Consider the following 14,534-nt stretch of genomic DNA (forward strand, 5'->3'; position numbering starts at 1 on the left):
GTCTTCAACCTCAATCCAAATCTAGCTGGGTAGAAGAACTTGTACCAAATGCTGTTGGAGTGAGGTACTCTGTGACATTCTGTTAATTACTAAGCTAGTCAAGTATGGGGTGGCTGGAGAAAGGGCTGGCTTGAAAATCATACTGGAAGAACAAATCTGAAGGAAGTGTTGAGTGGGGTGCCACAAAGTTCAGTCCTGGCTCCTAGATCCTTCAAGATTTTGCTTATAAAATTTGGAGATGAGACAAAGTGGTATGAAGTAGCTAATAAGACAGAATTAAAGTTCAAAACAATTTTGGAATGTTAAAGAAACCAGCTGTACAGTACAGAATGAAATTTACTTATTGGGTGTGCGTAATAGAAGCAAAGGCAAAATTCTTCATAGAACCCCAATGTACAGGTAGAGGATAGGGGCTCCCTGGTTTGGTAATAGTACTTGTGAAAAAGATCTTGGAATAATAGTGAATTGGAAATGACATATGAATAAGCAGCTTGATATGGCTGCATCAACAGAAGGATAACTTATTCTGCACTGGTAAGAACCTGTCTCAAATTTCTTGTTCAGTTCTGGCTTCACACTTTAAGAAGGATTCAGACAATTGGCATATATTCAAAGAAGAGCAGTGAGGTTGATCAGGAACAGAAGCTAAGTCCTATGAAGAGAGTTTGAAGAAACTGAGAATGTTTAGCCTTGAGAAGACAGAGGTGGGATATAATAGCATTTTTCAAGCATGTGAAAAGGCCAAGGCTTATCATCACAGATAGCAGGTCATAAAGTAATGATCTTATGATACAGGAAGGCAGATTCTGACTGAATTTTAGGGGGAAAAACAGCTTTGTAACAGTAAGAGCAGTTCGACAGAAGAGCCCATTAAAAGGTGGTGAACTTTACTGGATATATTCAAGTAGAGGTTGGACAGCAAACTGGCAAGGATGCGTTGATCTAGATTCCTGTAGCCAGCAAGAGGTTGGACTGGATGGCATAACTAGTCCATTCTAATTCCACGATTCTATCATTCTTCTCTGTAACATCCATTGATAGAGATCTGTACAGTACTCAGAGCTTACCACTAACCATACAAATCATTGAGGCCAGGATAGTATAGCGACTCAAAACTTCAGATCATACAGCTTATCAGATGACCTTAGACTCAGCTTAACTTACCTTAAACAGGGGCTAGTTGCTCTCAAGCTGAATTCAATTTTTGGGGACTACATGGATGCAACATTATAGAAAGGGTTTGTCGTCTTGTCTTCTTCTAGGGTGTTTTCCAAATTCGAGTTTAGCTTATACAGTAACCCTGATATTCCCTGGTAGTCTCCCACCATATGCTAACCAAGCTTGATGTTTAACTTCTGAAACCAGCTGCCCACATTGAAGATTTGCAGTGATGCTAACAGAGCAGTACAGCTGATTGCCATGCACTTCAAGAAGTCCCAGATCCCTTTGTGCTATGACCCTGCAGCCAAGATTTCCTCAGTGAAAATTGTCAGCAAAATCCTGAAAATGAGTGGAGGTAGCTATGGTAAACCTCTGATGGGCTAACTACAGTATACCTATAAAACAGATGCTACAATTGCTACTGACTAGTGGAAGGCACAGTACAACTGGTTTCATCTTTATTGAGACTTATCAGGCATAGATAATCTCCAAGTGCTCAAACTCCTTTACCAGGACTTGAAATCACTGGGATTTGCCCTGGGTGACTATCTAGTGCATTAAGCTTTAGAGCTATCTTGGCCTGATGGTTAGTAGCTTGTGCAAAGCTATAGATGCTACTACAGATTTCACAAACTATTGACACCCAGGCCAAGATAGCTCTAAAGCTTAATGCACTGTATAGTCACCTATGGTCACGGTACAAGGGAATCTCAGATTCATTTAGTTCAGACCCCTGCTTCGCGCAGGATCTGCTAAAGCATTGGTTTGGAAAGTCCAGCTCTTGAATGCTTACCTAGAGGAGTGACAGCTATTCCTAGCTGTAGAAAAACATGGAGGGGATTTGGTCTATATATCAGTCACCTTCTGAGCTGGCTAAATGCACATGAGTAACCAGCTGATTATGAATCTCAGCAGCTTCTCTAGATCTGGCCCTTTGCCTCTGCCAATTCTTAGATTTCCAGTGGTTGTTATGACTACTAAAGCCATTGCTAGTGACTTTTCCATGGGATGTTCTTCAATTAATCGAGGTAAGAAAATTTGGCTTGATGAAAAATCCTTTCATAAAGTCCAGTGCATGCAATTTGATCTTGGCCCCATGTAATTGTAGGTCAGGTTTGTACAACTGGTATAATGTAATAGCGGTGTACTCTTTAAATAATTGTGAATTGTAATTGGCTGTTCTGAGAGTCCTAGTGGATTGAAGAGTGGATTAGTAAATTACATCATTTATTCCATCAATCCAAAATGGAATTGTTCCAGGGAAAGTGGTATCAAGAGCTATTAACTACAACTGGTTTTTCTCTTCTCTTTCCTCAAGAAACAGTGATTTATTACGCTTTTGTAAAGCCTTGAAGGAGCACTTCCCTTCAATTGAGGTTTCCACAATGCACTCCTTTGTTATGGCTTCATAAAATGAACTGGTGCTTTGATTCCAGATACTGCACCAAATGGGCTGCTTAATTTGCCTTAATTTGCCTTCAAGGGATTTCTAAACATGAATGTGTGGTTGCAGAAGACATTTCCACCAAAACAAAGCCACCAGGCTAAGCAAAACAGTCTCATGCTTTCAAATGAAGACATTGAGCCAAAGTCCCTTACTTGTCTGAGGTGCCACCATGAAGTAGTTACCTCCAGCCATCAGAATTGAGATGGATCGTCTTGCACAGCTGTTTTATTACTTGTACGTTTTACTCACTTTCAATAGCCTTGGATAAAAACAGGATATGCCTGCCCTCTAGTGGGGAATTAAATTGCACTTATTTATTTGAATAGTTCTCAAAACATTGCTGCTTCAAGGATTTGTGAATGAATACGTAATTAAGTGTTCTCTGCCTGGCCCCATAGGAATTGTTTAATTGTAGTGAAATCATCTACAATTAGCTTTCTCACCAGTCCCAGAAAGACCCTGATTCAATGGTCTAGCACACATAGTTTTAAAGCAAGCTGTTCTAGGTTTGATCTTTGGCATTTCCCAATGGGGCTGGGAAAGATGCTTGTTTGAAGCTCCCTAGATGGGTCCTGCTGACAACCCTGAGCTATCATGACTGCAGGTCTGGCTTGGTCTAAGGCAGTGTTGTCCAAACTTGGCCACTTTAAGATGAGTGGACTTCAACTCCCAGAATTCCCCAGCCAGCCATGTCTGGGGAATTCTGGGCTGGTCTAAGGTAACTGTTTAGTTTTTGAACTAAAACTCCTAGTTTTGACTGCTAGGTAATTTGAAACTAGGACAAAATCATCACATACAGTTTGCCTTTAACCTTGGGGTCCCCACCATAGCACAAGGAGAAACCAACATGCCCATGGATCTCCTTGGTTACCCACTAAACCCCCTGCCCCACCTGATTTTTCACTTTTTGGAAAAAAGGGAAGCTGTCACTCAGCTAAACAAAAGTATTAGTCTCTAGCATTGTCTTGATTTCCAAGAATGCCTCTGAGAACTAAATATGTCCCATCCAGTTTTTTTTTTTTTAATGATGGGCAGTCATAGACCACTGCTTTATTTGTGTGCCCACCTACTCCGCAAAAGAAAAGCAAGGGGGAGTTAGGAAGGCAAACAGCTTAATAAAACTGAACGTGTTCTGCCCCCTGACTGAAGTGAATTTCATTGCTTTCCTCTCTTAGATTGGTAGAAATTAACTAAAACAATCCTTGGTTTAGAACTGAAAGGTGGTACAGTATAATAAGTACAGAAACTGAGGTGAGAAGTTCCCGTTTCAAATATGTTTATGAAGATTCTCAGTCATCCAGGTGGAATTGTCTGGAGGTTGAGTCATGGCAACTGGACTTCTTTTCTTTTTGGTTAGAGACCTTTCACTACTTGTCCAGGCAGCTTCTTCAGTCTCTCTCATGTAATCAACTCTTTACAAACTTCATTTGTAAAGTTGACAACTTTCCAGCAGAGGGAGCAAGACTGAAATAGAGAAGCTGTTATGCAGCTACTAAATTCTATCTTGTTATCAGAATCTGAATAACGCAAGGCTTTCGTACCAAAGCTCCTGGAATCAATGTCTCCCTCTCTCCCTCCCTTTCCTGAACTTCCAAAGAACAGCACAATTGGATACCTGCAGTTAAGGCCAGAAGTCATTTAAGGAACTGAAGAATGACCTTGAGACATACAATCAATTGTTATTTTGGGGGTAGATAGAAAGAGGCACAAGCATCTTCTTCATAAATAAAAAGTGCATTTGCATCATACTCCCAGAATGCCAAAATGAAGGTTCCTTCCCTGTCAATCAACAAGGAATAACAGCCAATAACACTATTTTTTAAGGAGGACAAAATGAATGTGAGACATGAGATATGATTGACCACTGCAGGAGGGAGGAAAGGAACTTTTCTTCACCAATGTAACATAAAAAGACATGCCTATTTCTGAGTGAAAAGGTTTTGTTTCTGATACTTCCTTGAGAAATATTTGGAGGGGTACCACTTTGAGACTACTTCTTACTGTATCTATTTTCAACTTTTCATAGCCACATAGGATTCTCTGGATTGGTTCATACAGCATGAACATGGGACATGCTATTGAAGTCAATGGGAAAAATTGAACTTGGGTCTATATTCTTATTTTTAAAAATGACAAAAAGCTGGAGTTCTTAAATACTTTATTGGTATGCAACATCATTGTAGTACCAGTTATTAAGAAATCTAGTATATTGACAGATATCTAATATTTCATTATATAGTTTTTTTAATAGAAAATTAGTATTAAAAAAATGTCTGTTCTATGTTTAAGATTACTTTGGTATCCTACTATCAAATTAAAAGTTAAGAAGTTAGGGTCAAAGAACATAAATGCCACATCTATTTTAATATTTTTACAGATTGGGATGAGTAGATTTCATCCATGGTTCTAAGGGATTTGATGGAGTGGAAATGCTTCAACTGTACACAAACATTTTTTCAATCAGTCATTTCTCCTGGATGACTATTATGCTTCCCTTCTCCATCTATCCACACACCCAGTCAACTTCTTTCATCCTGGATCATGGGAATCTGCCAGGGGGGTAGAATCTCCAAGATGGGGAGCATGGTCTTATGGTGTAAGTCCCACCCCTTTTGTATGGGCATGTATCAATTTATATGAATAAGTCAACAGTTTTGGTTTCACTCTCCTTCCTTTATCTAATCCCTGTTTTTTTTAAAACAGGAGCCATCACAGTAAATATTTGTAAGTCTTAATAATGGCTCCTAGGCAGCCATCGTATATATCTAAACCTGGGAGAAAGCCCCATTGTACTCAGTAGGGGAACTATGTCTAGGATAGCACTTTAAGTCTGACAGTATATAACAGATGGCTTGATTATGTGCAGTCAGGTTAGAGTTGACTGCTAGTGACCATAAAGAGAGACCTTGTCCGGATGATCTGTGCCCAACCTGACCCTTTATGTCTTCCAATAGTGCACCCATCACTACTGTAATCGAGTCTTGGGTATATGCATCAGTGCCCAACTAGGTTGCAACACCTGACAAACCATGCCTGATGTTGAAAAGCTAAGTATTGTGAGACTTGGGTAGCACCTGGGTAAGAGACGACCAAATACTAGCACGGTAGGTTAGACTGGGAAGTCCAAAAGCATCGAGGAAGAAGGCAGGGGCAACTATATTATTGCCAGAACCCATCATGAAAATGACTAAGAAGTGACTGGGACTCAAGCTCAACTTGAAAGGATATATATATATACTTGATAAATACTATATTATATATATATATATATATATATATATATATATATATATATATAATATTTATCAAGTACAATTAAGCTTTTTGAAAAAAAAACAAATTTAATCAGTACTTCTGAGCTCCTTGGAGTTTTCTTGAGAAGCAGTCTTTGAGTCTTCCATGTGGCTGTGGCCATCCCTCTGGTTCTTCTCAGCAGACAGGCCAATTTAAACACTTTCAGATGAAAGCTTGTCATTCTGATAATCTTCATAGGATTGGCGACTGTCACTCTCCGATGATTGGCTGCTATCACTTACGTGGACTTTCTTCACTGATTGCCGCTTTTTATTAGGCTGACTGCTCTTTCTCCTCAAAGTGCCATATCTATAATGCTGCTTAGCTGCATGGCGTCTGTATGTTCCAGTACTAATCTCAGCAGGTTTTTGGCCTGTCTTTGGAACTTTTTTCTCCTTCACAGGGGACAAAAAATGCCCCTGAGCTTTAAGGTGATCATTCTTTGGAATATGAACAGCGAGTTGTATATTGTTATGAGATCCATGAGATAAAGAAAGGGCACTTTTGAACTCAGCAGCTTTTTCACCATGATATTCTGCCTCCGGGTTGGAAGATTCTATAATATTACTCTTCCTGAGTTCTGCAACAATTTCATTGCCTATATTGGAATTGGCATTTTCTCTGGCATCTCTGTCAACATCTTGAAATGTAACACCAAATCTATTTTGGCCTTTCTTGTGTACTTGTGGATCATTCAGTGAGACTTTATGATTTTTTCTGTTGATCTTTTCATGACTGCCAAGTCCTTTTTGAAGAGCTTTGGTGGAACCAACATCTTCTTTAGCCATATTAGACTTTCCATAAGTGAAATCAACTTTAAGGGTACCTTTTTTGCCTTGTTCTTTTGCATTAAGATCTGATCTATCATCGTCAGAAATTATTTTAAGGAAAGTAACTTCACCCTTCAGAGGTGGTTTAGTAACTTCAAATCTACCCGCAAGACTATTAAGCTTTCCACTCAATGTAACTTTAGTTTTGTTTGTTTTACCTGGATCAATCTTCTCTTTTATTAGCCTTCCTTTGACATCAACTTTCCCATAATCCTTTTTGTGTATTCTGGAAGTGACAGCTACTTCCATATGTTTGTTGGACTGCCCCCTAATGACATCTTCTGTTGCTCCATCTTTCTTATGTTCCTTGATAGTATTAGCTTCTTCCACATGGCTGTTACTAATTATATGCACTTCAACTTTTTCATGTGGTTTGCTAATTTTAGATGTATTCATTGACCTATCCAATTTCCTAATTATCACAGTGTATTCACCACCATGTTTCTCGTACACTGTTGCATTGCTAATACTTTTTTCATTAGGTACCTTAATTCCACTAGACTTTGAAACATCAGTGTAATTGTTTCCAGTTCTTATGGGTTCAATTTTCTCCAGAAACTCTACAGAAAGATTGCTTTGTATATCAAGATTATTAGATAATTTGGAAGTTCCTCTATCCTTTTTGCCCTTCTGTAACAAATTAATGTAACCGTTTTCCTCTTTGTCTGGCTGCTTCTTGGGAGCATCAGTTGACCCTTTCAGAAAAACCTTTGAAAAATCTTTCTTTTGTGGGTCCTTAGTTTTCTCAGATATGATTTTTTTAATTTCCTGGGTGAGTCTGACATCATTCTCTTTTACCCCAATTTTGATATCACTATGTTTTAATGACGTGCTATTGTTAGCTATCCCCGAATGAATTTCTTTCTCTTTCACTATGACTTGGTGGTCTTTATCTTGGTCATGATCTTTATTGTCACTAGTGACAGCATGATGGATGGCAACTTGGTCAGGAACATTATCCCCACTTCCTTCTATCTCACTGGTAATATATCCTGTAGAAAATTCATCTCTTCTTTTATCTACAAAAATTTCTAAGGCATCTTGGTCAAAATCCCAGTTTCTAGTGTTTCCATAATGTCCACTCAAATTCTGGTGGTTTTCAGTAGTTCTTTCCAGGCTGTCATTTCCCATTTTACTTAAATGCTTTTGCTCATCATTTGTCACTTGGGCAATTTCAGTAAGATTGTCAACTGGATCTCTAGATTCCTTGTTTCTGACAGTAACATGAGTAGGCCTGGAAATATGCTCACCGTCTTCCTTCTAAATTGCATTTTCCAAAAGAAAATCATTAGTTTGGCAGGAGAATGCCATTATTTGGTTTATGTTAACAGTGAACAAAAACATTATTAATCATAAAGGTTAAGATGAGGTATAAGGCACAGAGTGAGAAAACAACCACCTCTCATTATTTCCACAGAAACAGTTCAGCCTGGATTTTTTTTTAACCAAACTAAATGAACATTGTAAATAGCAATATCATTGCCAGGGTATTGCATTTCTGTGTGTTCTTCCTTTTCTATTCCAGATAACTCTAGTGGGAATTGCTTTGATTCAAAACAACTCTAGAACCTTCCTGGCCAATGTGCAAAAGCAAAAAGCTCTTCAAACTTTTCAGGGCTACTGTATTGTGAATTAAAAGCTACTCATTTCAGTTTCTTACACTTCTATTTTCTCCTCTAGCTTGCTAGTTGTCTATGTAGATAATTATGGTTTTACATCAGTTTCTTTTGTTGGGAAGAGAGAACTTTGATTCAGACGTGTGAATCTCTGGCCTGCAGGCTAAATATCGCTTCTGACAGTTCCCCATTTAGTCTGCAAATATCTTCCGAGCTGCCATCCTGTTCTCCTCATGTCCTAAAAAGACCTTTATTTTTGATCAAGCAACAGATCAAATATAGCTTTTTTTTTTTTTGGCCCAAGCCCCAAAGAGACTTAAAAATCCTGAATGCAACCTGGGGGTGGTGTAACAGTTGGAGGCATTGCTGGGAAGAAAAGGCATTACTTACCCTTACTAAATTAGATAAGCCTTTTAAAAAATCACCTTTTTGCTTCAGTCAGCTTTTAAAATACAAAAGATTCCCCGACTAGGCTTTAAACTTTGGAAACCACTGCAGTCAAGGCTGCAGGTGAATATACTTGGCAGGTGCTAGAAGTAGTACCTGCATAGAAATTCTTGAATGAAATTATATAGCCGTGGCATAACACATGGTGATAAAGATAGAGATAAAGGCTCATGCATAAAAATATTATTTTACCTTAATCTGTGTTTGGTTCTCTGGCTCTGAAGATGAATACATATAATTAAATATGTAAAACCCATGCTTGGAATGATGGCCTTTGACTGTTATCTGGGGACAAGAAAATCAAGCATTAGAAGTACTTTTTCAGCTGTTTAGTGCAGAAGAGACCAACCTAGTGGCCTCCTTTGGACTAGAAAACACCAAGTCACCTTCCCTTGCTTGGACTTTCAGCTTTGGGAAGGAGAAAAATAAAACAGAGATCAAAAACCCCAACAGATCCACTCAAGTTTTAGCACAATGATCATAGTTTGTATTATTTATTTATGAATTTAACTTTCCTCTGATTTTTCTGGAAATTATTAGAACCACTAGAGGGCATACTTAATCTTTCTTTAAAATTCCCCAGGCTTGGTTTTGTTGTTCTAGTAATATGTAACGGAGTCTTTTAAAATCTAATAATTTAACTAAGACTTTTTTTTTTTTACTTTCAGAGAATCCTATATATTTATCTGATTGGTTTTTTTAAAGATAACTCTATTTCTACATTTCTATAATGTTGCTGACACTTAGAATTTGAACATATCTACTAGCCAGCTATGTAAAATAAATGTGTTAACCTAGAGATGTAAAATAGCTAGAAAAAGAAGCAAGCCCATGAACAAAGATAGACTCAATCCTTCCTCCTCTTCTAAAAATCAAGGCCAGTGTCCTTCAGAAGAAGAAATTCATTCTTATCCTTGGATTTGAGACTTGTACTCTACAGCAGTTGTTCCCAATCTATAATCCAGGGACCTCTCTCTGAAAATCCATTGTAGAGTTCCTAGTGGGGGCACCAGAATACATTTTTTAAATGCCCTAAGTCTCAGGAGTTTGTCAAGTCTGACAAGATTTTAGTGAACCCAACCAAAATCACCCCAATTTTAGGAAAAGTAAGTGCTGTTGCTGTTTCAAAATGCAATACCCTCATTGTTTTGCCAGAACAAATACATAAAAAACTCCAAGAAACTTGCAAATAAATATAAAATGCAGTGTTAGAGCCATTTGAAATGGTTGAAATAAATCTTGAACTCTTCAGCGTTCCAACTCCCACACTAGCAAAACTGTGGCCAGGCAGAAGACTTGCTGTCACTTCCTCCATCACTGAAAAACTACACTCATAGAGATAACTCGGAAGAGATAGACTCAGACTCAACCTTGACATGGAATTGTTTGATTCAGTTACAAAATGCATTGAGTGAATCAGCCTTTAATGAACTCAGATTCAGAATGTGGGACAAAGTATTGGGATATATAATTTTTTCTCCCTTTTTTTTGTTTGTACAGACTTAACCTTTTCCTTATTTCTTAATTACCAAGAATTAGAGGAAGGCTATGTTTTTGTCACAGTGCTTGTTAAAGTTACCTGATGTTCTCCAATACATTTCTGCTTTACTTTTCTGTAATGGGACTGAAGCTCCTGGAAGAAAATGGAGGAGATTCAGAATGACAAATCATTCATCCCCAAAGTTAATAACTTCCTGTCTTGTACTAAAGCTAAGATGCATAAACTTTTGGGGCTGAGGGAATGTACTCCAAAAGTTGGGTGTGACCAGGGTGAAGAATTGGACATGGTCAAAATAAATATTCAAATTTGATTTAATCTCACTGTAAATTAAGGATACTTCCACTATATACTTTTTGCATTTTATAATCCTACACAAAACAGTTTGAAGCCACCTTGCAATCTTCTTCATTTCTACTGAGATTGAACTGCTGAAAACATGGAGAGAATCCCTCAACCAAATTAGTGCTACCTCCAGCTGATCAATAGGAGAGTGCAAAGAACATCCTTTAGTCAGGGCCCTGCTTCTAGCTATTGCCAGTCTTGGAACGAGAAAAATCCCATCATATTCATTTTCCCTCCCCCTGAAAAAATTGCTTACACACACACACACACACACACACCCCATCCACACGTTCAGTACATGCATTTGTCTGGTCATCTGCGAACAAACCAGCTTTGCACTGTTGGATTAGAGGACGCTTCCTGCTTGCAAAGATGTTATCCTTCTGCATTCAAAAGCCTCTTTCAAGCTCCGGTGCTGAAATTCATTGAATCTGGCTGCTGGAAGGCAGAGTGAGGAAGGCAGAGCAAGGAAATAGAAAAATGGCCCCCCCGCAAGTTCATCTCATAGTTAAGGTGTTGGTCTAGGAATGGGGAGATCCAGGTTGTAGTCTGTTCTCCTCTGTGGAAGTTCATTTGGGTCAGTCATTCTCTCTCATCCCAGCCTAGCTCACAGGGAAAAATAGGTCTTGCATTGTACTCAGATATAAATGTGTGCCAAATAAAAATGCTACAACGATACTGCTTTTGCTCCAGCACTGCCAGTTTTGCTCTGGTTTTAAACTATCACAAAGCTATAAATAAGTCATTTTAGATTTCCAAACTAGTCAAAATTTCTTAAGAGATCAGACAGGTCTGGAGCTGCTTCTGAATTCTGCAAAGCTCTTTTGTAAAGATACCCTACATTTAAATAATAAATTCTGTTCATGTGACCATTCTCTATGAATTTAATGATTTCTGTCCTCTAATTATAATTACAATCTGGCAGCAAATTCTGCGTGTACAAACACACACACATATACACACACATACACACACATACACATACAGAGAGAGAAAGAGAGAGAAAGCCAGTGTAATATAGTGGTTAAAGTGTTATGGTCTGGACTAGGAGCAGGGAAACCCAGATTCTAGTCCTCCCTTAGGCTGGGTGACTTAGGGCTAGTCACTTTCTGTTGACTGCAGACTGGGAAGACATCTGTCTATCAACCCACACTAGACCAGCATGGTAGACTATGGTCCATAACCCTTAATGAAGAGGCCTTCATCCTGCAGTGGATTGATTTTGGCTGAATCATCTGTTCTGAAAAAAAGAGAGCCCAAAAGGACATATTTGCATATCTGATCTCTCATTTCCTGTTTTTCTGAGAAGGGTTTTCTTTTTTAGTGTAGTGCTGAAATGGCTTTCCTATTAATATTCTTGGTTCAAAGAAGGAACGGAGAATTCCATCCAACCACCATCAATCTGCTCACTCACCTACATGCAAGATTCTGGGTCTTTTCTCCTCTTCCCATAATCATGGCACAAACATGCTCCAGCAACATCTTTTTTCTACCATGTCTCCTTTACATTGTCAGCATCTCACCCCTAGCCCATGACTGACACAACCTTAGAACATCCTTAGTTTTTACCCTTTTCTTTCACCATCTAGGGGCAGACTCATGCATAACCAATTCATATTACATAATTCATGTCATTTGCAAATGACACTATGGTGCATGTAATGTCATCCAGTCTTATACCAGATATGACATCCTTCAGATATGTTAGATTACAACTGCTCTACTGACTTTGCTGGTCAGTGGACACTTACACTGGAAGAGTTACTGTAGATGGGAACAGGAATTTTAGGTCATGTACTGTAACAGTGTTCTGGGGACACATCTAAAGAAGCCTTATTGGATATAAACCAGACATACTCCTTTGCAAGTGCACATAGGACTGCAGCTTAAAATTAGTAATACTCACTGCCTGGGCCCAAGTGAGGCTACAGAAACAGAAATACAGCAGGACAGTCTTCATGTTAAGAACTCCCTAAGGATAAAGCAGAACAACAAAATATTGTTTACCATTTCATGTTAGTCAGCTGGTTACATCCAGGTGCTTTCATTTTTCTGTTTAATTATCACTAGCATGGAATTCCTTCTTTTGATAAAATGATTCAACAAGGCAATCTGAATCCACACGTAGAGAGAATGGTTTGCAGGATAAGGAGTCCAATTGTATGCGTATTCATTGATTTCTTACATTTTCAACTGACTTTTCCTGCATAGGTAGGTCCTCCCCACTTTTAATCTGTACGTGGTAAGGTAAGTTGAGAAGCATCCAATATTTTCTATAACTAAGTGGGAATTTGACACATACACCCCCTCCCCCAGTTACTGGGTTCACATAGTATGTTAAGCCATAGTTCTTCCTATGGACATAACTGTTTCACATGACAAAGATTTCTGTGACTTAGATGTGTCAGCCTTCTCAGGTAGATCAGACAGGAAACAGGACCAGATGAGCTAATTCTATTTTACTGTAAAGCTACATTAACAGAATCTTGCAAGTCTGAAAGTACAAATCTCCTGCCATCTCCTTTACAGCCTGGGAAGCTAGGGAGGGTCCCTTCTGAGCCTCTTTCTCCATCTAATATGCAGCTGCGGGCTATGCCCTCTCTTATCTGACTGTTCCCTAGGCAGCATCTCTTCGCCCTGTCTTTCAAGGTCTTTCTCAAATACCATTATAAGACAATTGAGCTATGGTTTGTTTTATGTCAGGTAGCATCCATAGATGTGGATGGAAGGTAAGATTTCTTACTCCATGGGTCAGATTCAGACAATCAGAGCAATTGTATGCATTGTCTACCCAGGTAAGCATGCACAGAATTGCTTAAGGAATATAACTGCTAAATATTTGACAGCAATATTTCTCTACTTTGGGACTAAGCATCTAATACCTTCCAAAACACGTTGAATTTCAACTTCCATCAGTCTCAGTTAGCATAGCTAACAGTGGGAGTTGTAGTCCAAAAGATCTCAAGGACATAAGATGGCCTCCCCCTGCTTCAAATTATTCAAGTTCATAAAATTGCAGAGTTGTTGAAAAAGGAAGTTATTCAGGCTACAATCCTATACATCCTAATTTGGCAGTAAGGGCTACTTTTTAGTTCTTTTTAGTATACCCGTTAAGGGTTCCATTCTTCATCTCACAAAACCTTCCCACATTAAGCTGTATCTACTAACTATAACAGTTAGTTTGAATATACCTTACAAAAATGTTAAGATAATGAAAATCTAAAAGACCACAAACCATTAGACATAAATCACAGCAACAATAAAAGAAATAAATAACCAGTAGCAGATACATTTCAAAACATCTCTCCCCAAACCTTAAGCCCAACAATTAACAAAAGCAGCAACTTATCTATGGAATGTTGATAGATGCTCATTGACATATATAATACTACAGAAGTTAACCTATTTGCACAGATTCTATTTATCCTTCTATTTACCTTGCATGCACTATCCACAGAGAAATGTTTTGAGGCAACTCGCCCCAACATATTCTCCTTATGCTTTGGAGTACAAATCCCAACATTCCTAGTAAACATGATTAATAGCAGCTAGGACTTGATGATCCAAGTCCAACACATGGTTCTGTTAAGAGGAAGGTTATGATCCGAGCAGTGAAGGGGCATTATTTTAAAGGCAATTCAGCTCCTGTTAGTAAAATAAATGAATCAGGATTAAATCCCTAGTTCAAGTTTCTGTTATCAGCATTCAAGGTAGTCATAAATTTGCAGATGCAGAAAGACAGAGTATTGCATTTAGCCTAATCAGAGGAGAAGGCAGCTTTTTACAGAACAGAAGGAACAAGGACATTACCTTCTGTTTTCTGAAGACAAGATATCTCCAGCAGTTGTTTGCAGTCGTTTGCACACCTTGTTGAAGTTTAAATTATATTATAACTG

At 38.5% G+C, this 14,534-nt stretch overlaps 1 protein-coding gene across 1 annotated transcript; it reads right to left on the bottom strand.

Moving 5' to 3' along the window:
- Positions 1-6,008: 6,008 nt before the first annotated feature.
- On the bottom strand, positions 6,009-12,604 carry MEPE (matrix extracellular phosphoglycoprotein). Its single transcript, XM_025173518.2, has 4 exons — positions 12,545-12,604; positions 10,375-10,428; positions 8,988-9,080; positions 6,009-7,992 (listed from the first exon to the last, which is right to left on the bottom strand). Exons 1-4 carry the CDS (start codon positions 12,596-12,598, stop codon positions 6,055-6,057), a joined length of 2,139 nt encoding a protein of 712 aa, XP_025029286.2. The 5' UTR covers positions 12,599-12,604; the 3' UTR covers positions 6,009-6,054.
- Between the last annotated feature and the right edge of the window lie 1,930 nt (positions 12,605-14,534).

This window comes from Python bivittatus, unplaced genomic scaffold (assembly GCF_059951505.1).
Source record: "Python bivittatus isolate LINGU-HERP-01145 unplaced genomic scaffold, Pbiv_v1 ctg000070_np1212, whole genome shotgun sequence".
Lineage (NCBI taxonomy): Eukaryota > Metazoa > Chordata > Lepidosauria > Squamata > Pythonidae > Python > Python bivittatus.

What these genes read in the sequence shown, in the direction of transcription:
- MEPE (XM_025173518.2), bottom strand. Translation starts at nt 12,598, where the DNA reads ATGAAGACTGTCCTGCTGTATTTCTGTTTCTGTAGCCTCACTTGGGCC. An exon ending in GCCTCACTTGGGCCCAGGCA is followed by an intron (nt 10,429 to 12,544) that starts GTGAGTATTACT and finishes ATTTTCTTCCAG; the next exon opens with GAGCTTCAGTCCCATTACAG. An exon ending in AGAACCAAACACAGATTAAG is followed by an intron (nt 7,993 to 8,987) that starts GTAAAATAATAT and finishes AATGCAATTTAG; the next exon opens with AAGGAAGACGGTGAGCATAT.